Source organism: Ctenopharyngodon idella, chromosome 7 (assembly GCF_019924925.1).
Source record: "Ctenopharyngodon idella isolate HZGC_01 chromosome 7, HZGC01, whole genome shotgun sequence".
In the NCBI taxonomy this organism is placed as follows: Eukaryota; Metazoa; Chordata; class Actinopteri; order Cypriniformes; family Xenocyprididae; genus Ctenopharyngodon; species Ctenopharyngodon idella.
Window position 1 is genome coordinate 21666094 of NC_067226.1, and position 27257 is coordinate 21693350.

Below are 27257 nucleotides of genomic sequence, written 5' to 3' on the forward strand. Positions count from 1 at the left end.
GCTTTTTTCTGTATTGTACTGTGTTCTGTTGTATTGTAGCTATGTAGCCTACGGTTCCTTTACTGTGATAATAGAATTAAAATGTTTGGGATTTCTTTGTTGTCGTTTTATACTCTTAAACAATGGCGCTTGAATTCCTTCAGTCGGTCGAAAAACGATTTCGTTGTTCAGGAAAATAACGTTTGCTGGCAATTTACTGTGATTAACGTAGAAAAATAGCGAATCGATGTGCCGTTGTCAGTAGGCTATCAATTATTTGAAAGTTTTTAAAAAGCATACTAATCCTAATTGAACGTTAAATTGTTAACATACCAGTTTTGCAGGCTATTTTATCAAATCAGCAAGCAGTTGGTGGATGTCAATAATGTTGCGAACTAATAACCAATGAGACGTCTTCCACCAGAGGGCGCTTTGGCGGTACAGAAACCCGAATGCCCCATTCAAACCTCAGGAGGTCGTTTAATGCAAAGAAAGGCTTCTGATAAGCAAATTGTAATCCAATTCGATATCTTTATGAACTAATTTTAATCTCTTAAACGATTATGAATGGGTCCATTACCACCAGGGCTGAGAAAATTTACAAGTATTTCGAGACAATCTGAAGTTTTAACAAACGTTTGAATAATCACTTATAGCTTATATCACTTATATCTGAATAATGACACTGAGAAACGTCAAACCTAGGTCTACTGAATTTAAAATTTATAGTGATTAGTTAAATTAAAATATAAAATCAGACATTACCCAAAACTCTAAACTGCCTGATTAATTTCCATAATACATTTGACTTTTTTTTTTTTTTTTTTTTAATCCTACCCTCTTCATTTAAAGGCAAATGCACAGACCAGAAATAATTTTTCATTTAAAAAAAAAAAAAAAAATTTAATGGCAGTTTCTCAGCTATACAATTTGAGGATATTTACATTTATTTGACAGACTCTTTTATCTTAGAAAAATGACAATGCATTGAAGCTGCTGTACATTTCATCAGTTCATGCATGTTCAGTTCTGGGAATCAAACCCATGATTTTGGAGTTGTTAGTGCCATCCTCTATACTGTTTGAGTTACGGGAAAACACAAGTGATTTTCCACACTTCTTCTGTTTCAAATGTTACATTTTTCTTTTTCTTTTTTTAAATGATTAAACAAATTACAACACCCTATTCTTAATAATATTTGCAGTTAAAGTCAGCATGAAACAGAAGTTGTGATAGTCTTTTCTTCTGTATTGTGACATACACTGATCGGCCACTTAGGTACACCGTAAACACAAATATCTAATCGGCCAATCACATAGCAACTCAATGCATTTAGGCATGTAGACATGGGGTGTGTCTCAATCAGCTGCCTAGTTCAGTAGTGAGGGCAGGGCACTGATCAAGGAGTCGACCATTTTAAGTTCTCAATTGCAAAACCCTACCAGTGCACTGAAACCTTCGCTCCCTAAAAAGTCCCAGAATGCACTGTGAAAACCAGGGAGCATCGATGCTCACTATGTTCCCTTAATGGAAGTTCTGAAGCATGAAACATAAATCATGTGAGCCAACTCACTACACATAATGACAGGAGATAGATGTTTTTTAAAATACAAACCATTATTTAATAACATTTCAGCATAACCATACATCGCTAGACAGGTAATAAACATAATGTACTTTAAATAATATTAAAAAATAATGTTTCAGTTCTGCTGTTGTTAATAAATACCATTAGTGGTGTTGTACAATGAGGACATTGTCATGTCTCTGGAAATAAAGTGTCCCAATGTGTAGTGAGCCAGGGTCCTTAATGTCCTTACCAGTGCCCGAATTCATACACGATGTACTAATTCACAACCTACACTGTAGGAAGCTATAGGGAGCTGATTGTGATGCACCCTTGGTCAAGACAATCTGCTAAATTTCAAACTGAGCATCAGAATGGGGAAGAATGGTGATTTAAGTGACTTTGAGCATGATTGTTGTTGCCAGACATGCTGGTGAACTCGTGAACTACTGGGATTTTCATACACAACCATATAGGGTTTGCAGAGAATGATCCGAAAGAGAGAAAATATCAAGTGAGTAGCAGTTCTGTGGGGGAAAATGCCTTGTTGATGCCAGAGGTCAGAGGAGAATGGACAGACTGGTGATTGAAAGGCAACAGTAACTCAAATAACCACTTGTTACAACCGAGGTCTGCAGAAGAGCATCTCTGAATCCACAACACGTCCAACCTTGAAACAGATGGGCTACAGCAGCAGAAGACCACACCAGGTGCCACTCCTGTCAACTAAGAACAGAAAACTGCGGCAATTTGCACAGGCTCACCAAAATTGGACAAAGAAGATTGGAAAAACATTGCCTGGTCTGATGAGTCTTGATTTCTTCTGTGACATTCAGATTGTAGGGTTTAATCAACAGTTCAGGCTGGTGATGGTGGTGTTATGGTGTGGGGGATATTTTCTTGTCACACTTTTGGCCCCTTGTTGCTGACCATGTCCATCCCTTTAAGTCCACAACGTACCCATCTTCTGATGGCTACTTCCAGCAGGATAACGCACCGTCACAAAACTCTAATCATCTCAAACTGGTTTCTTGAACATGTTAATGAGTTCACTTTACTCCAATGGCCTCACAGTCACACAGATCTCAATCCACTAGAGCACCTCTGGGATCTGGTGGAACGGGAAATTCGCATCATGGATGTGCACCCGACAAATCTGCAGCAACTTTATGATTTTCACATGTCAATATGAACCAAAATCTCTGAGGAATGTTTCCAGCACCTTGTTGAATCAATGCCACAAAGAATTAAGGCTATTCTGAAGGAAAAAGGGGGTCCAATCTGGTACAAGTAAAGTGTACCTATACTGTAATAAAGTGGCCGGTTAGTGTATATCTGAGTGAAACGGCTTCTGGAATGAGGAAAAAAATGTAGGGTGGGACTTGACTTCATCTTCTTGGAACTGATTGGATCCTTGAAAGTTGGGTGTTGCTAACTAAATGGAGGCAGATCTGAATGCCTGTTTGCAGTCAGATGTGGAGGATATATAAAAACTTAAAACATTTATTTCTGTTACGTTCACGCCATGTCGTAATCATCGTAATAACGAGATTTCAACTTGTAAAAAGCATTCAAGTCCTCCAAATTACAAGTTGTAAGCTGGGAATTTACTGAGAGCTCCTACTTGTACCAAATGACCGCTGCAGATTCATCTAGGCGCTCATAGTGTTGCCATAGAACCATAGAAAATTCCCAGTCCAAGGACGTGAACAACATCACATGTTGTCATCAACAGAAGTTGTGATAGTCTTTTCTTCCATATTAAGACGTATCCGAGTGAAAGGGCTTCTTGATCAAGAAAAAATGTAGGGCAGGACTTATTTTTGTCCATCGGTAATTGATTGGATCATTGTGTTTTGCTACTGTGATCTCATATGAGTGACAGGTTGATAAAGATAAAGCACTTATAAATAAATACTGTAATATTCCATTAAAAAAAAAACAAGAATTGTCCATTTTTATGGTGTCTTTAACGATTTCTTTCTTTTTTAAACGTTGTTAAATACAGTTAAAAAAAACTATTGGTGAATTGTATTGAATCCAATTAGGGTCAGTTCGACCCCCCACCATAAAAAAGGTACAATACAAGGGTTTAAAACTCCCCTTTCCTTCGGTCTAGGCAAAAAGAGAGGAAAGGGAAATGCTGACACTCTTCCTCTGAAGTCTTTGAGCTCATCCAAAAACACAGAGACTAACCTACTAAGTTTACACTCATAATACGGACCCCCAGCGCTTCTTTGCTTCTTTAAACTTATTGTTTACTCAGTATGTGATTATTAACTTTTGCTGAAACTTGTGCGCGTCAAGGTTATTTATTTTTAAAACAAAAATGCTTACCGATGGCAAAATCACATCACACACCTCCGAGAGGCGTGAGAGGGACCTGTTACCTCTGTTTTCAAGACGTTTTTCGGGACGTCCACTGTCTTTACACCTTCACCGTTAAGGACAACGGGAGTGACAGCAGTCTTGTAATGATGTAACACGCTTTTAAAATCAGTTCCGCCACCTGTGCGCTTTTATTTGGTGTCAGTGCGATGAGCGCGTGATCGAGAGCGCGCAGTCATTCGCTTCTCCGCTCTGAACTCTGACGGGATGTCAGCCGCTACTCGTAGAAACTCGTCCAAAACCGGGAACGACTTGGAGTCCGATCCGGACAGAATTCGGACGATACGTAGAGAGCTGTCGAATGAGTACACACACAATGAACGGGATAATATTTTGGAGTCTTCATTTAAAGGTAGGGACTTGAGTGAGCAGCACGACCACCATAGAGAATTAAAAGAAGAAGGAAAAAAAATGCATCTCTTCTAATACATTCCTTAATATTAGCTACATTATTTTATTGCGTTTTCATTCTTATATTGAACGTATGGATTTTATCCTGATATAATAATAAACTTGGCCACACTTGATAAAGGATAAAATAATCTCTATTAACACCATTTACAAATATTTAAATCATAGTATTTAATTTCCTTTTATCACAATTTCTCAATTAAGTGAACATAAGGGAGTTTTTTTTAAAAAACTTACTGCATTAGAGTTGTTTTCTATTCAATGACTTCTATAGACTGGAAACCTAAATACTTATTGTCTCTCTCTCTCTCAAAATGTTTCAAACAAAACATTTTATTTTATGAATATTGTTTTAATTGGTAATCATCTCACTGTGTCCTTCATTTCATTTTCCATCCTGTTATTCTTTTGTAAAATCCCTGTAACTAACAATGGCATCATCCTCCAGGAAGAGACATTTTTTGGTGGGAAAGCAACAGCATAAACACAAATTACCAGTTGACTTTATAGATTCTGTGATGTTTTGTGGTATTAACTGGTTAAAACATCATATATCATAATTAACTTCAATTTGACACACTCATGTATGTTACCTCAATAAGCAATGGCTAACATTAGGTCTTTATTTCCATCCTGTTCATTTTCTGTATAAACAATTAGGTTATAATTAATAAAGTTTAAATGTCTAGACTTGACCACAGTATTTCCGAAAATCTGATGTAGTAGGCCTTTAAAAGATTCCTAAAACAACACACTTATATTAATCTAGTAAAGAGTTAATAAGGTACAGAATAATAGAACTGACCCACATCACTGTAAGGGCCAAGATTAAGGGAGTGTGCAAATATCTTTTCAGATTTTAAGACCTCAAGAGGAAGTGTCAAAGGTACATCAGGAGCTTCTGATGATAACATACCAACAGGTAAATCCAGCTCTCCATGTACAACACGAGTTTCTTTTTTAAAACTCCTTTCATACACTGTGGCTGATGTTAATACATCCTGTTGATTGTGTAAATGACCTCCATTTACTTATAATAATAACATAATAATATCAAATACGGATAAACTATGCAGAGTTGGCAGTAATCTGTCAGTGTACTCTGAGCGACAAGAAGTTAAATTTACTCAACCTCATGTCGTCCCAAACCTGTATGACATACTTGAACACAAAAGAGGATATTATTTTGAAGAATATTGGTAACAAAACTGCTTTGCTGACCTTTGACCTCCATTGTACAGACATTTAGGCTGTGTCCAAAATCGCATATTCTCAGAGTAGGTACTTCTTTTGAATAAGTAATTACTTTGTGACCACTAAAAAGTATGTTTTAGTATGAATGTGTGTCATGTGAATGAAATCCAGATGTACTACATTCACCATGTTGTCATTGTCATGTGACCAGAGTCAATTGCGTTGCTTCGCTGCCAGTCACAAATTCTCTCACGTGGCCTCATGGTATTCAGAATCTCACTAGAAATAGGAAATAATCCGGGATCTTTTTGCCTACTGTTTTGGGAATACTATTAATTTGGACATACTTTTGTAGGGAACCTACAAAACCTTTTTAGGGAAATATGCGATTTTGCACGCAGCCTGAGACTTTCCTCAAAATATGTTTTTTTTTTATGTTTCACAAAAGAAAGGGTGTGTAAATGATGACAATTTTAATTGTTTGGTGAGCTCTCCCTTTAATTGAACTCTGACCTGCTCTGGTGACACTTCAAAAAAAAAAAGTAACTTTTAGAGATCATACCTTGGACTTTACAAAGCCCATTGACTGTCACTTATTAACCCTCTTTGTTAAACACAGCAGTGAAACATCACATGACTATGGTCAAATTCAAAATCTACACTGTGGATTGAACCATGAATATTGCTCTCCAAATTAATGTTTTAGATTATAACTGGCTATAGTAGAACTAGACCTGGAATTTACAGCAGTATAAAGGCTAGATTGGTTTATGTCAGCTTACATTAACTGACCATGCCAAATCATTTTCCTTACACATTTACTAGAGCTGACTGAAATATTTTCCATGTGGAGGCTGATTTGTTAGTGTTGGATGCAGTGGTAGATATAATGCATATACACCGTTTCCTGTTGCAGTGTTGGCTATGCAGCTGGCTTTGGTGGAGGGGCCAGATCGACTTCCTGCTGACGAGGGCACACAGGAAGTGCTCTGCAGGAAACTTTGTGTGCTGGAAGCTGACCTCTCAGGGGTCAAGACCTTAATCTCTGTATGGGCACCCCTATTTAGAATACATAAAATATTCAAAACCTTAAATACACACATTTAACATACTGGTTTCCTTGTCTTGCAGGAACTGTCTGCTCATTTTGTATCCATCAACAGTGGGGAAAGGACTATATTTATCACTTTTAAAACCCTTGAAGAAATATGGAAGTTCAGCACATACCACAGAATGGGTCTGTTCTTATTTCAATGCCACATAATACTGTTGTATCATACTGTGCTTATTAATAATGTCAGGTATTGTTTTTTGTAAACACTGAAGAGTCCGGTACTATACCAGTCCAAAGTTTGGAATAATTTAGATTTCTTTTCATGTTTTTGAAAAAAAGACTCTTATGCTCACCAAGGCTGCATTTATTTGATCAAAAATACATTAAAACAGTAATATTGTGAAATATTATTACCAAATCTATTTTAATATATTTGAAAATGTAATTTTTTTCCTGTAATACTCCATTACTCCAGTCTTCAGTGTCACATGATCCTTCAGAAATCATTCTAAATCATTAAAAAATCTTAATGATTCCAAACTTTTGACCGGTAGTGTATATTAAGTAAGCAATAAGGTACGAGAGGGTGTGCTGTATCGTGAGTAAGTCACATGTTAGGTCTTCAGCCGTGACTTATTCACGATACAGCACTAGCCTCGAGTACCTTATTGCTTTTATAAAACGGTTACCACCCAATACAAATATTAAAGTAAAAAAAAAAAATGTATCAATGCAACTGTCATGAAGTAGCCTAAACTTTCACTAAAAGCCTTCCTTCCGCCGGAAAAAATAGTCTCTGACCGTAAACAGCAACATAAGTTACATTATTACACCATTAGATGGTGTCAAAGACTGACTTTATGAGTGTGTCAGTCAGTAGCGAAGACTTTTACATTGAAAAGACTGAATTGTTGTGAACACGGAACAAGATGCAACTAACAAATGCTTTGACTAGCGCTGTCAGTCACGGGAAAACCCCTTAACTGTTAAAAGTTCAAGATAATACATCGGACATTTAAACAGATTTTTTTATTATGAACATAGGACTGACCTGAAGGAAAATGATAAATCTGAATGCAGGTAATAAACTCGCACACCCGATCTCTTTCTCACAATACTCTTCTACATAATACAGTGAGCTTCAATTAACAATATCAATTGAGAACAAACAGTTTACGTTGCTAAGAGTGGTTGCTAAGGGTGTTGTGTAGTGATACACAGAACCGTTGGGTGAAGCGGTCATAGCCATGTTTTATCGTGAATAAAACACAGCTATTGACCAATTAGAATCAAGGACAGGAACTAACCATTTTATAATGCTAAATATCTTATAAGACGTACCAAATTTGTAATTTCCACCAGGCTTCTTGGGTCAGTGTATGGAAAATCTTCTCATGGACCAGGAGTTCTGGTTAATCTCCCTTGATCAGCAATCAGGAATTGAGATCTCAGTTAAAGAGGAGACACTAAATCTGATGTATAAAGGCTTTCTTATGCAAGAAGGTAATACATATTGCTTATGAACACTATATACTTAATAAGAATGAGAATAAAGCTACATTTTTGATTGGTATTTGATTACATTTGTATTTGATTACAGAAATGGCCTGTATGAGTGAATATCATTGCTATTTGTAATAAAACACTTTTGTTTACTTTTGAGGTTCCTTCTTTGGATGCTGCACAGCAAATCAGATGTTTGATAGCTCTACGTCAGGTAGCGACCTTTATTTGGAGAAGGGGGATATCGCCCTGTTTGAGCCTCCATTCCTAGGGTCAGGGTGGACAGTGCTGTCACTAGCAGATGGGTCTAGAGGAACCAAGCAAAAACCAGCTCTGGAGCCAGTCATACCCTTTCATGAGTATGTGTGACCTTCTGAATTTCATTTGAACTTATTGTCATAAAATCAACAGAGCACCCAGAACTAAGAACAATGAATTTTGTTTACTTCCCAAGGTGGTTTCTAAAGTCCTGCCCAGAGACTGTATTAGTGGGTGGTGGAAAGGACACTAGTGACCTTCCATTACAGATTGGTGAGAAAACATTTAAATAATTGTACTTTATTTTGTATATACTGTATAAAAACTACCATTCAAAAGACTGGGGTCACTATGCTTTTGAACGAAGTCCCTTATGTGCACCAACGCTGCATTTATTTGATCATAAATACAGTAAAAACACTAATCATGCAATGTGGACTGTTATTTATTCCAGTGACAGCAAAGCTTTATTTTCAGCATCATTACTCCAGTCTTCAGTGTCACACGATCCTTCAGAAATCATTCTAATATGCTGATTTGGTGCTTATGAAACATTTCTTATTATTATCAATGTTGAAAACAGTTGCGCTGCTTAATATTTTTGTGGAAACCGTGATACTTTTTTCAAGATTCTTTGATGAAGAGAAAGTTCGAAAGAACAGCGTTCATTTGAGAAATTTTTTAAACAATGTAAAAGTCTTTACTGTCACTTCTGATCAATTTAATGCATCTTTTCAGAATAATAGTATTAATTTCTTTTCTTTTAATTTCAACAACTACTACAGAATAATAAAGATAACTGAAAACTACAGATGAAGTGTATTGTATATGATGTACAAGATTGGCAACTAAGTATAGAGGATGGAAACGAAATTGCATGGAACATGAATATGCAACTTTGATATTTATAACTGCAACATTATTTCTTATACAAATGCATGTTGCATTAGTCACTTGCAATCCTTGAGGACTAAGAATAGTATAATTGTATAAGAATAGAAACGTAGTGGAGCAAGAAGCTTTAAAACTTAAAGAAATAATAAATGACTAGAAAATGACAAAATATCTGGGGGCTCTACTCTGAGATTTATATATGGAGAAGACTGATATATTACCGTATATAACTCAATGGGATTTTTTGAGCTGTAGAGCTTTTCTTTTAGTCATTTTATTTTTTAATTACAGTGCACCATTGTCATCTTCACAGTCTGCTAATTTAACTCTACCACAACTGTAACAATATCTCTCACAGCAGTAGGGGTCTGTGAGACCACAGAGGAACATGATGCTGATGGACCAGATGAACTGAGTTTCCAGGCTGGTGAGCGTATCATCATCCTGGGACTGCTGGTGGCCTGTTTTGAATGGTTTATGGGAAAATCTGAGAAAACTGGGGATATTGGACTAGTCAAAACCAACCTGGTCAAAGCAACCAGTTCATTTTGTGAGTAAGTGCTTGTGTGATTTTATGAATATTTGTTTTCTGTCTGACTTCACAGTTTGGTAACACTTTATTTTGATAGTCCACTTTAGACATCCTACTATATAAGTAACTTTGCAAGTATATATCAACTTATTCTAACCCTAACACTTAACCCTAACCTAACAGTCTATTAATACTCTAATGAGAGTTAGTTGGCATGTAGTTGCAAAGTTACTTATAGTTAGCATATGTCTAAAGTGTAACCCACAGTTTTACTCATGATAACTTCATCTTGTGCTTACATCACAGATCATCTGACATATTCTTGAAAGACGAGGACAGACAAATTATTACCTTGGATCAGGACAAAATTAAAGAGGAGACTATTTCTTTATTGAAGAAAATATGCCAGTGTGATGTGGGCACAAACTACAAACTTGGTAAGGCTCACAGGTTTTTGAATCCTAACATTTTAGCATTTATAAATTGAGATTTATTTGCCTTTACAACTGTTCTATGAAAAGCATTTGTTAAGCAAAAAAAAAAAAAAAAAAAAAAAAAATGAGGATGACGTTCCTAAGAGACCGCAGAGGTAGAATTACAGGCACAGAGCCACTATGACAACACAAAACATGTCAACTAAAGTCTTGTAAATATCCTGGTCGTAAGCTTTTCTTTTATGTGGTGTAAACACAGAACCTAAACCACCTCTATTGTTCCACCTTTGGGAAACTGAACTGAAGATTAGTGAACTAATTTATCACTGCAAGAACTATTGACCTATACAATAAAATGGCAAAAGCAACCAACCAACACTTTCAGTATTCATTGAAAATGAAAAATAGTAGTTTTGACATTAAAAAGCTCAAAAATCAGTACAGCTGCTCGTCCAGGGAAGAACTCGTGGCGCCCTGAGACCAGCAATTAAATTGCTGGAAATGCTGTTGTTCTCCCTAATATAAAGAGAGATGTGCGGTTTATGATTTTGTTGTTTTGCTGTAACATTTAACCAATCTGATCAAAATGATGGTCTATTACCAACTACATTAAAGGTAGGACAGGCAATTTGTTTTATAAACACTTTTTGTATAACCACTGGCATACGATTCAAGCGGTCTCAATTCGAAGGCTGTGTCCAACGGAGGTCGCGTTTGTTGGCCACAAAGAAACCATAACATTCCAAAGTCAAAAAGAAATTACAACTATTTATGCTTCACAAGGAACAACAGTCCCACAAAATATGCGGCCGACAAATGCGACCTCTGGAGGATGCAGCCTTCAAAATGAGACACAGCCTCAGTAATGTTGTTAGATCTACATATGGGGTTCTTATCTCTGGGCCTCAAGGTCCAATTTCTTGCAGAGTTGTGCTCCAACCCTAAGCAAGCACATCTGAAAAAGCTGATCAAGAGCTGTGTCCGAAATCGCCCCCTGCACCCCTATATAGGGCAATATTTGAGGGGACAGCCATTTGTAGTGGTGTCCAAAACCATAGTGGACGTTATAGAGTGCACTCATTCAATCCCACAATGCAACGCAATAACGAGTATACAACCAATGTATGCTCAAAGGCTAGAGAATACCCATAATGCACCATAAGAGTCGCGCGCCAAATTAATTCCCACGTCTGACCATGAGATGGCGCACGCAGCTGAGTCATCCATCTACCATTTTCCAAACCACTGGTCTTATGGATACAGTGTAATATCATACAGGTATAAATTCCTTTTTTAATTGTTTATTAAATTGTTTAATTAAGGTTTATACATAGTTTCCAGGACAGAGTTTAAGATAAATCTTTTCATTACTACTGGAGCTTTTAAATAATTATTAATCAGTAAGCACAAACTATGCAAAAGCAGAAGGCACACTCAGTTTCCGAATTTAATCACTCAATTTATATTCACTCCCTCATTAGTGGACTACTGTAGGGAATTGTGAATGAGGGTATAGAGAGCGATTTCGAACACAGCCAAGGTCTTCAGGATTACTAGAAATAGGCATATTAATACATAAAAGTTAACATTAACAGTTATAGGCAGGTGACTTTGATCAAGGTTGGAACCAAACTCTGCAGGAAGAAGAATTTCGATGGCCAGAGTTGAGAACCCCAGCTCTACACTGACCTGTCCTGAGGAAGCGATTTGGACACATCTCTGACAAAAGATGGCGCTGTGGTCGCATGCTTGTCCACTTCTGTAAGACGCAGACATAATCAGATGTTAAAGCTTGTAATTACATCATAGTAAAAACAAATCTTTGCACATTTTGTACTATCAAAGAGCTTTGCAAGTTTGATTTAAATGCAAAGTTTGGTACAGGAACTGTAAGTGAAACTGAGAAACATTTAATATTAGTTTCTGTTTAGTATTTACTTTTAGAGTCATTATTGACACAAAAATGACAGACTTCAGCTTTAAAGTCAACATGAGACAGAAGTTGCAATAGTCATATCAAAGTGAAACAGCTTCTTGAACCAAAAAAAAAATGCCATGAGGATTGATTGGATGGTTGTGCTTTGCTATTTCTGTGATCTCATGTGAGTGACAGGTTTTTCTGCTAAACAAGTCAATAGAGATTTTGTTGCAAGAGGGAGGGGAAGTTATTTTGATTTAAGATTACGAGGGCATGTGAATTAAAAAAAACAAAAAAAGATGATGATGCTGTGCACGGATAAATCAATTATATTAAATACTTCAATATTCCGTTAAAAAAAAGTATCAATTTTTATATCATAGTGACTTTTAACTCAGGATATGGGTCAGAGTCTTACCTTCATCCCAGTCTTCATCACAAACAGGTGCAGTCCAGGTGCCCACTGGGATTTGAAACTTGCTATCAGTCTTGTCTCTGGCCACTTTTAACATTGCAGAGGAGACTGAGATCAGCTCAGTGGTTAACTGAATGTCGGGTTTATTATGCATGGGGTTTGTCTGCAGTAGTCCAATATTATGAAGGTGAAATGGTAAAACAGATCTTACCGTAAGTCTCATTAACAGAGCATCGGTCCACACAGGTTGAGATGTGATGGGATAGCTCATGTTTTCTCATCAAGTGGCGTGCATTGAATGGACATGTCCATAATTCACCGACCAATTCAGGGTGATTCTACAAATAATATTAAGATCACAGACATCTATCAGTGCTCAGTACTTTTAGTTTGAACATCATGATGAAACAGAAGTAGCCACAGATCTTTTCTTCCATATTGTGATGTGCATTTGACTAAAACAGATTATCTAAATAAAAAAAAAAAAATACAAAACTTGGTTCTATTCATCAGTTATTAATTAGATGGGAGGCAGATCTGAATGAAAGCTTGCAGTCGATAGTGAAAAATCCAAAACCTACGCCTAAAATGGTAATGATAGCTTATTGCTGAACATGGAGATGCACAAAAAAGTAGGCCAACAGGAATTTAGCTGTACTGTATTTGTTGTGGATGCTTCTGCACACACACCTTCCTACATTTGATGAGGTGGTAGGGGAACCGGCAGGCCCGGATCAGATGATGTGGGTCATAGGGGCACAACAGCAGTTTGTCAGGGTTACAGAAATCTATGAAACCCGTAAAAATGAAGTAAACTGTAAACTAATGCAAACCGATGTGTCATTGTATTCTTGCGTATGTTATTGGAGCCTCATCGGCAGTGTCTACTCTGCGATTTTACCTTGAGGTTCTTCCCATCGTGGAGCTGTAACAATCAAACCAGATTCGCTGCTTGCCTTGCGTGCCTTCGCATCTCTGACACTGTCCAGCTGTTTTAAATGCTAAAAACAACGTCATTATCACTAAAAGCAGACACATACATGTCGCGGCCCAAGAGGCTAATCAAAACAAAACTTTTGTGCCGGTAGCGAGAAAATAATACTTTAGATTTCACTGGGTTTTTAAACGTTTTAGTGGAATATATTCACTAACAAATTACAGACGGACAGCATATAGGGCCACAACAGAACTGAACTTACAAAGATGCGTCGATTTGTTCAGCCGTTTAATCTAGAAGCACCTGGACTGGAGTGATTAACATTATTCAGCCACTTGAGGCGCTTATGAGCTGCGTCTCATTTCGGAGGCTGCTTCTTCTTCTGTAAAGTAACCGTAATAAAATTGGCTGTTATTCCTCGTGAGGTGTAAAATAGTGTAATTTCTAGGGATCCACCGATACCAAGCTCATGTACTTGTACTCGTACTCTTAAAAAATACCCCCGATACCAAAGACTGATACCTCACGTTACGAAACTGACAGAATTTTCCGTGCACAGAGACACCGGCGGCAGCAGCAGAAACAATGTCAACCTCAGAGGTGTGGAAGTACTTCAAAATTAATGATGACAACCCACACATTGCGAAATGCATGCTTTCAATCACAATTCGTTGTTGATTAGTGAAGGCGGGATAGGCGGAATCGCGCTGAATGACACAGACCAGAAGCGCTCTCTCTCTCTCTCGCACGCGCTTTCTCTCTTTCTTGCACGCGATCCCAGTTCTCTCAGACAGCGCGCGATCAGTTCTCCTTGCGCCAGAATGGTCAATGCACACATAGTTGTCAAAATGTCCATCGTGTGGAGTATCTCACGTAAATACAGTCGGTTATGGCTTAAGTGGACGTAAACATTTGGGTGGAAATGTTACACACGAAGTCCACACGTGTGTTTTTATGAAGATATAAGGTCCGTTTATTTCAAGAATACTTGCAACACCGAGTTACAATCTGGGAAAAACCACATAAACAATGCATGCTTATCCACCCCAAGGACTTAACCCTTACGGAAACGATATGTGTCAGTATCCGTGGATTTGGTCTTAAAGTGACCGTAGCCTATATGTGAAGACTTCAGATGCAAAAGCCTCTTAAGTGTCATCTGAAATTTTCTTCTAAAATTAGCATTTTTATCAAGCTTGTATGTTTAGGGTCAGTAATTTCACTCTAATGACAATGAAAAGGTCCTATTTAATTGCCATTAGAATGAAATTACTGACCCTAAACATACAAGCTTGATAAAAATGCTAATTTTAGAAGAAAATTTCAGATGGCACTTAGAGGCTTTTGCATCTGAAGTCTTCATTTGTCATTAATGTTAATAAAACAACAAAATATGTTAAATAAATGTATACATGGTAAATAAACCTACTGTATCTAAAAAATTTTTTTTAAATTTGTATCTCTATAGTATTTGTTGTATTGTTTGTAATTTGTTTGTAAATTTCTTTTTATATAACAACAATTATATATAGGTAATTATGCCCTTTAAAAGGTTGGACACTGTGAAATGTGTGCTTTAAGTTTGTGACAAGCACAAAATTATTACTTTTTTCATTAGAGTAATAATAAAGAAGCTGTTCTACATTCATTAGTCTCACTGTGTTGTGCTTGGAAAACTGCAACATCACCAAAAAAAAAGAGAAATTAGTAAATGTATAGGCATCGGTATCGGCGAGTACTAGAAAAAAGTATCGGTACTCATACTCGGTCCTTAAAAAATGGTATCGGTGCATCCCTAGTAATTTCTTTCTTTGCAATCTAATGGTTACTTTTCTTAAATGAGACCGCCTCAATGACATATGCAGCCTTCAATGCAACATCCGGAGGATGCAGAGTAGCGACGTAACGTGACAGGACATATGTGACCCTGGACCACAAAACCAGTCATAAGGGTCAATATTTTGAAATTGACATTTATACATCATCCGAAAGCTTAATAAATAAGCTTTCCATTTGTTAGGATAGGACAATATTTGGCCAAGATACAACAAGGCCTATTTAAAAAACTGGAATCTGAGGGTGCAAAAAAATCTTAATATTGCGAAAATCGCCTTTAAAGTTGCCAAAATGAAGTCCTTGGCAACACATATTACTTACAAAAATTAATTTTTGATAGCCTATATCTATATTATGACTGGTTTTGTGGTCCAGGGTCACATATGATTTGGCTTTGTGGCTTTAAATTCAATTTCTTCAAAATTCCATTTCTCTCTTAATCTGTCTTTTTGTTTTATTTACCACAGATCTGGCAAAAGAAATTCCAGGATCAGTTCAAAGTAAGTTCTATCTATCCATCTGTCTATCTATCTATCTGTCTATCTCTCTGTCCGTCCGTCTGTCTGTCTTCCCATCCACGACTGCATTTTTTGAAGATTTAAATTTTACATTACTATTTAATGTCTAGATTAATGCTTAATATTGGCTAAATAAAAATAATGATCTGTTTGTTTAATTTTATATAAACAGATTCATTTATTATTTTATTCTCTGTCTTCAGACAAGACTCAAGAAGTGAACAATCTAAAACAGAAAGTCAACTGCATTTTGAGTAAGGTAGATGAGAATCAAAGAAATAAGGATTCATCAGTCAGCATCAAGCACCAGATGGAGAAAGAAGTTAATGATACAGAGGAATCCTGGGAACCTCCCCGTTTTTCTGTCTGCTCCGAGCAGGACAGCACCAGTCCAGATGGACATCATGCTCTCCTCTCATTCTTGAGCAGCCGTGACCACCAGCCAGAGTTCATGCTCTTGTACAGCGCATACCCAGAATTCCTCATCTCACATTTTGAGGGTCACTCTGATGAGGAGGATATAGTGGTGTATTTAGGCATAGCCCGAGAATTGGCAAGAAAGAAGCGCGTCTCATGGGCGCAGAGCCGAATCTGTTTTCTTCTTGGACAGCTTTGTGCAGGGAGGTCAAAGTTCTCTCAAGCTCGGGTTTATTATGAGGAAGCTTTGAATGTACCCAGGGATTGTTTCACAGACATGTTTCTGCTCTCTGCCATTTACTCCAACCTGGCACTCATCTACCTAACACAGAAGAACCATGAAAAATTTTTCACTATGTCAGAGCGCTTGTCTGCTTTGTTGATGGCTGTCCCTGATTGCTTGTTTGGCTGCGAGGACCCTGAGGTATTAAAGTATGTACTAAAAAAGGCCATCCTTGCCAAGAATCAGCCTGCCGAGGCCCGAGCCTGCTTCATCCTGGCTAAGCTCCACCTGAAGCTCAAAGACGGCATGAGTGCAATCCCGTTCATCGAAAGGCTTTTGACCCTTGCTGATGAGGTTCCCGAAGCATGTGATGAGACCCTGAGCCATGCTTTTCTGGTGTTAGCAAGACTCTACAGTGACCAGAGTCTGCCAAGTTTGGCTGAAAGCTGCACACGGCGAGCATCACTTCAGGTCAGTGCTACATGATAGTGGTTTCAGAGAGCACTTATATTAAAAAAAAAAAAAAAAAAACTAATTTATTAAAATAGATTTAGAATATAAATATATATATACACACATATATATATATATATATATATATATATATATATATACACACACACACACACACACACATATATATATAAATTAAATCTAATGTTAATTTTATTAAAATAATTAGATTTTATTGAATATATATATATATATATATATATATATGCAATAAAATGTAATGGTAATTCATACAATTACATATATATATATATATATATATATATATATATATATATATATATATATAAAACATTTCATATAAATTAAATCTAATGTTAATTCATACAATTATTAAATTTTATTGAATTAATTAATTTATTCCATTTAAAAATTAATAAAAATAAATAAATAAATTAATCAAATTCAATAAATTGATTTGTGCATTTATCGATTCTCTTTCACAGGTAAGAGCCATCGTGTCACAGAAAAAAATAAATTAAAAAATTAAAAAATCTAATTTAAATAAAAAAATAACAAAATGATTAAATTTTATTTAATTAAATTAAATATAATTAAACAAATGCTGATTAATACAATTATTAAAGTGTATTTATTTAATAAATTAAGATTTTAATTTGAATTGATTTGTGGATTTATCAATTATCTTTAACAGGGTTTTTTTTTTTAAACATTTATTTTAACTAAAAAAATAATTTAATACAATTATTACATTTTATTTAATTAATTTAAATCTAATTAATTAATACAATTATAACATTTTATTTAATGAATTACAATTTAGTTTAAAAATTTGTGATTTGTGCATTTATCCTTTCTCTTTTACAGGTAGGAGCCACTGCTTCACACTGTCTTTGTGGTGTCTCACTGCTGATGGAAAATGCACTGGAGCTGTATGGAGTGGTTGTCCCAACACAAGTGGCTCCATACCTGACCCGTGCCGCTGCTTTAGTGTCCCCCGGCGAAGAGCCTGCGCTGGGTCACGTCCACGCTCTGTGTTTGTCCTGGCTCTTCCATAGACACAGCATGCCCGACAGAGCTGTTCGCTACATGCTCACTGTCCTCGACCACAGCAACATGTCCAGCGTTGGCCAGTCAGACACTACTGCTGCTCTTATATGGATGGCATGGCTGTACATCTGCAACCAGCAACCCGGCACCGCTCTGGAAGTGCTGGATGCTGTACTGTCATCACTCCCCGAGCACTGTACCACACAGCTGGAAGGTGTGGTTTACAACATGCGGGCCATTTCATACAGACATTCAGCTGACATCCGACAGGCCGCTGAGAGTTACCGGGCAGCAATCGAGATATGCGAGGAGTTTGAGGACAGACATAACTGGGCCATAGCGTTGGCCAACTGTGGATTCATGTGTTTGCAAATCAAGGCAAAAAGACTGGCAGAAGAATATCTCACTCAGTCAGTGGAGCTGTTCTCTGAGCTTGAGGATGAAGGGCATGAACTCAGTTTTATTTCTGTGCTTCTTGAGTTAGGAAGACACTTTATTTCCCAGGGAAAACATGAGAATGGGAAGATCTACTACGAATGGGCCCTGCTGACTGCAATGTACATCGGTCACATGGATAGTAAGTGTTTATCATAGTTGTATTAGGGAAAATGTCAGTAAGGATGACCTCTACCAGTATCTAGAACATCTTGACATAAGAATACAGTGCTCAGCGTAAATGAGTACACCCCCTTTGAAAAGTAACATTTTAAACAATATCTCAATGAACACAAAAACAATTTCCAAAATGTTGACAAGACTAAGTTTAATATAACATCTGTTTAACTTATAACATGAAAGTAAGGTTAATAATATAACTTAGATTACACATTTTTCACCCTCAAATAAGGGTGATGCAAAAATGAGTACACCCCACAACAAAAACTACTACATCTAGTACTTTGTATGGCCTCCATGATTTTAAATGGCAGCACCAAGTCTTCTAGGCATGAAATGAACAAGTTGGCAACATCTATCTTTTTCCATTCTTCAAGAATGACCTCTTTTAGAGACTAGATGCTGGATGGAGAGTGATGCTGAACTTGCCTCTTCAGGATTCCCCATAGGTGTTCGATTGGGTTCAGATCAGGAGCCACTGAATCACTTTCACCCTGTTCTTCTTCAGAAATCCAACAGTGGCCTTAGATGTGTGTTTAGGATCGTTGTCATGTTGGAAAAGTGCACGACGACCAACGGCACGGAGTGATGGTAGCATCTTCTCTTTCAGTATAGAGCAGTACGTCTGTGAATTCATGATGCCATCAATGAAATGCAGCTCCCCGACACCAGCAGCATTCATGCAGCCCCACATAAGGACACTGCCACCACCATGTTTCACTGTAGGCACCATGCATTTTTCTTTGTATTCCTCACTTTTGCAACGCCATACAGTTTTGAAGCCATCAGTTCCAAAAACATTTATCTTGGTCTCATCACTCCAGAGTACAGAGTCGCAGTAGTCTTCATCTTTGTCAGCATGGGCTCTGGCAAACTCTAGGCGGGCTTTTTTGTGCCTGGGCTTTAGGAGAGGCTTCTTTCGTGGACGGCACCCATGCATGCCATTCCTCTGCAGTGTACGCCGTATTGTGTCACGGGAAATAGTCACCCCAGTTTGGCTTTCTACTTCTTTAGATAACTGCAGTGAACTTGCATGCCGATTTTCTTCAACCCTTCTCATCAGAAGACGCTCCTGTTGAGGTGTTAACTTCCGTGGACGACCTGGACGTCTCTGTGAGATGGTTGCAGTTCCATCTTTTTTAAATTTTTGTACCACTTTTGCTACATTATTCTGACTAATAAGTAAAGCTTTGCTGATCTTCTTGTAGCCTTCACCTTTCTGGTGTAAAGAAATTATTTTCTTGTGACATTTCTCTTCCATGTGGTGCCATTGCTGAAAATTTAGCTTTGCTCCAGAGACTTTCAGTGGGGTGTACTCATTTTTGCATCACCCTAATTTGAGTAAAACTTAAAATTTTGTTCTCTAAGTTATATTATTAACCTTACTTTCATGTTATAAGTTAAACAGATGTTATATAAAACTTAGTCTTGTCAACATTTTGGAAATTGTTTTTGTGTTCACTGAGATATTGTTTAAAAAATTACAATTCTGCCATCATTTACACACCCTCATTTCGTTCCAAACCAAGAAGACTTTCATTCATCTTCAAAGCACAAATGAAGATATTTTTAATGAAACCTAAAAGATTTGAGAGAGAAATTTCTCTCCATTGAAAATCCAATCCATCTAAATTTTCATGCTTTAAAAAGTTCATAAAGACTGTAAATGTAATCCATATGATTCAAGTGTATTAATCCAAGTCTTCTGAAAAAAGTTCACAATCACTTTATGATGAACAGATTTAAACTATAAAATGAATTCTTTAAAATAAAATAAAATTCTTTATATAAATAAAAACTTTTATGCATTTTGGCCGTTAATTTACACGACAGTGGCATTTTGGGGTCCTGAAAACGCAATCTTTTGAAAACAGGATTCAAAGTGGAAGTTTTTTTAAAAAAGATACTGTTATTGTCTCCATGTAAACTACAAAAATGTGAATTTGTGAAAACGGTGATGTCATGCCCATTATGTGTTCAGTCTATAGTCACGTAGTGTTTCTTTACAAAGTAACATCGCCACCTACTGGCCTGGCATGCATAATACAGTCGTTTTTGCGGATCCGTGTGAACGGGGATCGTTTTGACGTTTGTATGCGAAAAATGCAAAGGAAAAACATTTCCGTTTTTAATACATCGTTGCCATGTAAACGTACTCTTAGTATTGTATATACTATAATTTTGGGATGGTCTATTATCAGGTTTGCTGGTCCCCATACTTATACCTTCTTTTTTGTTGGACAACAGGCCAGCTGCAAGCCACACGTCACCTGTGTCAGCTATACGAAGAGGTGTGTCCGGATGAAGCCCAGTGTATCATCTACAACGAGCACCAGCTGAACCTTCTCCAGCGGATAGGAGACAAGAGCTTAGAGGGAGAGATACTGGAGAAGATCAGCCAGCTGTACCTGAACCTGGCCACCGAGAAGTGAGACCTGCCCATGATAACATTTAAGAAAGACTGACAGTAATTGCAAAACATCAAAAGGATAGGTCATGCAAAAATGAAAATTCATGTCAGTCCATTGGCTTTCTTTCTTCTGTGGAACATAAATGATATATGATACACATAAATAATAAAGTCAATTGTCACCAAAACTGGTTACCAACATTCTTCAAAATATATTCTTTTGTGTTCTGCAGAAGACAGACTACAGGTTTACAATGACATGAGGGTGTGTAAATGATGGTTTTTAGGTTGAACTATCCCTTTAATGTTTGAAGTTTTCAAATTTAATAAAGTACTCACGCCATTTGTTTATCCAGTAAGGACATAGTGGTTTATCCCCAAGTTCTTTCAGTAATAATGAGTTGAGTTAAAAGGACTGCAGACAGCCTTGCTAAAATTCTTGGTCATGTCGTCTCGCAGAGCCAACAGAGCTGCTTTAGACTACACCAAACAGAGCCTGGGCATCTTCATTGACTTGGGCAGAAAACGTAAGGAGGCTCATGCCTGGCTACAGGCAGGGAAGATTTACCACATCCTCCAACAGACAGAGCTAGTGGACCTCTACGTGCAGGTGAGAACTGCCTTCATTCAGCTCTCCTTCCCTGCATTCTTTGGAGTTACTGTGATTGGAACTATATGTGGGAGGATCACATATTGAGAATAAACTCAAATTCAACATCTAAACCAAATTTAAATATGTATTTGTACTTAATCATATTTAAAGTACTTTGTATACATCTAATTTGTGTGTTTTGACTGACAGTCTTACAAGATTCCAAATCTGAGTTAAGAGATATAATGGTGACAACACACACTACTACCAACTCCTTCAATACTTTAGAAGCAACCAGGATACACCTCAAATTAATTATGTACTATTATACTATTTATTATTATTTTGTTTTAACTTTCATTTTTATATTTTCAGTTTTCATTTTAATTTTTGTTTTAGTAATTTTATTATGTGCTTTTGTCATTTTGTCATATTAGTTTTTGTTGAAAATTACTATTTAGCTTTATTTTATTTCAGTTTTAGATTTAGTACTTAAACTGATTATTTCATAAGGAATCATTTTAAGTTTATTTTAACAACATTTATATTTTTATTTTGTTTTATTTTAAAATGGCCCTATTATGCTCTTCCTACAATAGGTTTACATGCATCAGATGTCAAAAAACACTTTCATTTTCTCAAAATATACATTGCACATCACCTCATTTCTCAAAGAGTCTGAAAACGGTTCATTCAAACATTCGATCTCTCTAAACTCCTCCTTTCTGAGAGCCTGCTCTGCTCTGATTGGTCGGATGGCTCAATCTGGGGTGATTGGTCAACTGCTTGCAGCGCTTGTCAGAAACGACATGGCCATTACTGAATTTCAGCTCCAGGGCTTCCTCAGCGCTTGATGCACAGTGATACGAACAGTAACGATGGCATCGTTTTTTTTCCCGTATCAATTCCAGCGCGAGTCCTCATCCTTTGGAAGTGCATGCAAAGTGGATTTGCATTGCAGAAAACAGTGTCTTCTCGACATGTAAACACAAACCAAACTCTTCAGTCTTGTAGGGTCACAAGCAATTTGACTGCATGCCATCGCAAAGTTCCATTTCCTATGATGGTACTGAAAAATTGCTTGACCTTCCTTTAGAGGTGAATTGTAGCCTTTTTATTAACTGTATGTATCTAGGTAGCCCAGGACATGGCCTTGAGCACAGGAGACACACTCTTCACCCTGGAGATGTTGGAGACAGCTGGGGATGTTTTCTTCAACAGTTCACAGGACAGGGAGAAAGCCATCTGTTTTTACAGGGTAGGTCGTGCGCACATTGTTGAGGAAGAGGGGGGTCTTTTGCACTGTGTTGTTATTGTACTCTGTGAATTTCAGGTCCCTGTTATTAACTTTTTCTTTATTACAGTATGTTTTATTAGAAAACATTCATCATAATCATAATCGATCACAGTGTTTGTCTATGTCTTAAGAATGCGTGTATCTGTGTGTTTTTAAGGACCGAGCCCTTCCCATCGCGGTGAAGACAAGCAGTGTGCGCTCTCAGCTCCGGTTGTGTAATAAGCTTTCAGAGCTTCTGCTGCAGCTGGGCCAGTGTTCAGAGGCCATTGAGTACACTCAAACTGCATTAGACATTAGCGTGTCTCTGGGTAGGTTAACACGTGTGCACAAACTTTTTTTTAAATTATTCAGATTGTGGCTTAAAGTCTTTTTGTTTATCTGTGTATTTCTTACAGCTGACCATTTAAACGAACGGGTGGCATTCCATCGCCTCGCCACATTGTACCATTGTCTGGGTCAGTTTGAAATGGCAGAGCACCACTTTCTGAAAGCCCTGTCCCTGTGTCCCTCACCCCTGCAGTATGATGAGGAAGCCCTGTACTATGTCAGGGTTTACCAAACACTTGGAGACATCATCTTCTATGATGTAAAGGTAAGCCAATGGACATTTGTTAGTCTCGCTCCAAAACTCACGCCATTGTCTGAGCCAATGTCAGGCTGGGGTGCGTTCCCTGAAGAATGACGTAACTCGCTACTTAAAGGGTCAGTTCACCTAAAAATGAAAATTCAGTCATTCATTACTCACCCTCATGTCGTTCCAAACCTGTAAGACTTTCGTTCATCTTCGGAACACACATGAAGATCTTTAAAAGTTCATAAACAGATTTTAAAACTAATCCATATGAATTGAGCAGTTTAGTCCAAATTTTCTGAAGAGACACAATCAGTGAACATACACAGAAGCTCAACCGAACCTGAATGGCGAGCAAGAACAAACATCTTCTGGAAGCTCAAACGTGCTGCGTAACTCACGAAAATGAACCTCATTTGATACACAGCACGTGCGTCATTCAGGTTCGGTTGAGCTTCTGTGTATGTTCTGATCAATGTTTATATGTGAGTAAAAGCCTTAATTAAAGGGTTAGTTCACCCAAAAATGAAAATAATGTAATTTATTACTCACTCTCATGCCGTTCCACACCCGTAAGACCTTCGTAAATCTTCGGAACGCAAATTGAGATATTTTTGTTGAAATCCGATGGCCCCGTGAGGCCTGCATAGGGAGCAATGACATTTCCTCTCTCAAGATCTATAAAGGTACTAAAAACATATTTAAATCAGTTCATGTGAGTACAGTGGTTCAATATTAATATTATTAAGCGACGAGAATATTTTTGGTGCGCCAAAAAAAACAAAATAACGACTTATATAATGATGGCCGATTTCAAAACACTGCTTCAGGAAGCTTCGGAGCGTAATGAATCAGCGTGTTTTTACACTTTTCTGGGAAATCAGTGTACTTAGTTATTTACTTAGTAGCTTACTTAGTTGTCTCCACATATTAAGTTGTAACGGGAGAAAGTATTTCAAAATCAAAAAAATTACACAGAATTTTTAACTCCAGATTTGTTGTTCTAAATGAACCAGCAGATGGCAGTCTAAATACATACTACTGAATGAATGATTATTTATTCACATCTCATTCACATTCAGTCAAAATAGAAAATATAAGCTTACTCATATTCAGAATGTTAATATATAAATATATAAAGTACATCGTATATCCATGCATTTCATCAGCCAAGGACAAAAATAAGTTTTTTCTCATTCACTTTGACAAATAATAATAACAAAAACCACAACAACAATAATAATAATAATTATTATTATTACTATTCAAAAAATGTTTATTTTATTATTATTTAAATAAAAAAATGAAATAAATCAATAAAGAAATATATTACAATTACATTAATACTATTGTACTGTAAAATAGATTTAAAAAAAAAGAGTAATTTAACAGAACAACCATTAAATTACAATACTAATATTTATGGATATTTACATTTTTTTGCTTTCAAAACTATAGAGCTTTTATTTTGGTGGAAAATCTTAAAGCCTTTTTAGACGTTTAGCTTTTGTTGATGACAGATTTATAAATGATTCTTTTTACAAATTTAGGGAGATGGTTGTGTTTTTAAATGCACATTATAAGCGCCCCAAATTCACAACACATATGGAGTTCGTGTGGAGCAGCATTTACTGCAGACCGAGCTGCTCATGTGTAAATGAACACTGTGCCCCGTTTCAATCGGAACCGTTTTATATATACTCGCCAACGATTGTGTTTTACTCACATCTGGCACTTTGCAAGTTTTAATTTTGACACAGCTCCTATATGTGGTGCTGTCGGAAGCTATGGTAACCATGCATGAAATTTAAAAATTTTTTGAAAACGCTGAATTTTTTTTGAAACGCTTTTTTTATTTCTCAGATCTACGCAATTCACATGGGTCATATTTCAGTACTTCACGTAATTCAGAAAATACGGAAATCTGTAAAAATACACAAAATCAAATCTCTGTATATCAAATGTAAACCTTGTCTCTCTGTGTATTCCAGGACCCATTTGATGCTGCTGGCTATTATCACTTGGCCTTGGCTGCTGCGATGGATCTGGGCAACAAGAGATCTCAGCTAGAGCTGTGCACTCGATTGGCCACCATCTACCACAACTTTCTCATGGACCGTGAACTCTCGCTGTTCTTCTACCAGCGAGCGCGAGCTTTCGCTAATGACCTCCACATTCGTCGTATAAACCTGGCTCCAGACTACAGTTTCAGGACCACAAACAAGTACAAAAACACAATAACTGGGGCAACAAGATAGAACTGGACTCTGATGGGATATGACACTTCCACTGCATGTTTTGATTTGACTTGTGTGCGAATTTTCTGTTTACTTTTATTTACCGGATGTTATGTGTATTAGTTGATTTATTTACGGAATGTCTGACTCATATAACATGTTGATTGGTTCAGCAAGTGTTTACTGGAATGTAAGCAATACAACTTTCAGGCACTGTTTGCTTCACATTAATTTTTTTAATGTTTTCAGACTAAAAGAGACTTTTACATGGTCTACTTGGCACGAAATCCCATGATGGATAAACTTTCTTTTTTTTTCTTTTTTTAATCTTGTTCTCTAGAATTGATAATGAAGATAATCTGAAGATTTTATTGTGCCTAATTTTCCATTCTGTAAAAATGGTATTACCTTTGGTTGACACATGCAAGTGATGTCAGTGAACACATTTTTACCTCAACAAAGGCTGTTCTGTTTGTGCTAAGTGCTGAAAAGAACAGGCGCTGTAGTTTTAAATAAACATGTTCATGCCTGGTGAAATACATGACTTGGTTCAAACCCCTCCCAGTTCAGTGAAAACAAACCCACTGGCACTGTAGGGTCTAGTGCCTTGGCGGCATTTAAATGTATGTGCCAAAAAGAGACCATTTTGGCACTGATCATCAATAAAGGTGGATTTAATACTGAATTTGATTGCTTAACAATATGAAGTTGCAAGCTTTCTTTGAATGGCCAAAACAAACCTTGAGTACAAGTGAGCCCTTGTCAAGATCAGGTCTACTCTTCTGTTTTTATTCTAAAAATAAATCTGTTGTTATCCAAGCAGTTTATAATAACTCATTCTGGATCGATTAAGCATGACAAACAGGGGACTAAGTACACTGGATTTTAAGATAAGATGATGTTTTTAATTCATAAATGGATCGTTATTTTGTCTCAGATCTTTACAGTCCCTTGTGAAAAAGACGTATACTTTAGTACATGCTTTTAAGGGAAAATATGCTTTGAAGGAATGTACTAACTGAAAGTAATGTTCTCAGACACCTAAGTGAGTGAAATAAAAATGTATTATAATTATAATTAAAAAAAAAAAAAAAGAACTTAAGTGGGACTTTGTGTAATTTCATAATTAACTACAATATTATATTTAAAGTGTACTGCCAAGCATTTATGGTAAAATAAAATATGCTTTAATGTAATTTCTATTGAAACTTGTATGTCATGTATTTAAATATATTTGTAAATGGACATTTGTAATGATGGCATTGTAATTTATTACATTAATAATAATAATAATAATAATAATAGACATATATATATATATATATATTAAATGTACTTTTAAGTTTTGACGTAGGCTACACTTCAAGTGTACATAACCGAGATAGCAGAAATAATACAAATAAAAGCTGGAAATATGTTAAATATGGCAAAAAATGTGGCAAAACCCTTTTCAGCCTAGAATAAATTAATTTTAGAACTGTTTATGTCAACTTTGTTTTTGAGCGGCAACGACGTAAAATAATAGATGAATTG

At 36.7% G+C, this 27257-nt stretch overlaps 1 protein-coding gene and 1 long non-coding RNA gene across 3 annotated transcripts; one reads left to right on the plus strand and one right to left on the minus strand.

Annotated features, from left to right (window-relative positions):
* Window positions 1–3505: 3505 nt before the first annotated feature.
* Window positions 3506–26969, plus strand: LOC127516386 (SH3 domain and tetratricopeptide repeat-containing protein 1). Of its 2 annotated transcripts, none has more exons than XM_051900963.1 (18): window positions 3506–4286; window positions 5202–5267; window positions 6456–6586; window positions 6671–6776; window positions 7956–8096; window positions 8257–8455; window positions 8551–8627; window positions 9607–9802; window positions 10087–10217; window positions 15788–15820; window positions 16042–16949; window positions 17820–18579; window positions 20865–21045; window positions 21487–21637; window positions 22755–22877; window positions 23074–23224; window positions 23312–23508; window positions 25479–26969. In XM_051900963.1, exons 1-18 carry the CDS (start codon window positions 4142–4144, stop codon window positions 25743–25745), a joined length of 3963 nt encoding a protein of 1320 aa, XP_051756923.1. In that variant the 5' UTR covers window positions 3506–4141; the 3' UTR covers window positions 25746–26969. The 2 variants fall into 2 exon arrangements, with proteins under 2 accessions (XP_051756923.1, XP_051756924.1); XM_051900964.1 differs by having other exon boundaries at window positions 9610–9802.
* LOC127516397 (uncharacterized) lies at window positions 10149–14021 on the minus strand. The gene is made up of 8 exons (XR_007930979.1): window positions 14007–14021; window positions 13747–13866; window positions 13449–13548; window positions 13238–13335; window positions 12759–12885; window positions 12551–12634; window positions 11904–11973; window positions 10149–10730 (listed from the first exon to the last, which is right to left on the minus strand). It is a non-coding gene; the product is annotated as an uncharacterized LOC127516397 (long non-coding RNA).
* Window positions 26970–27257: the final 288 nt, after the last annotated feature.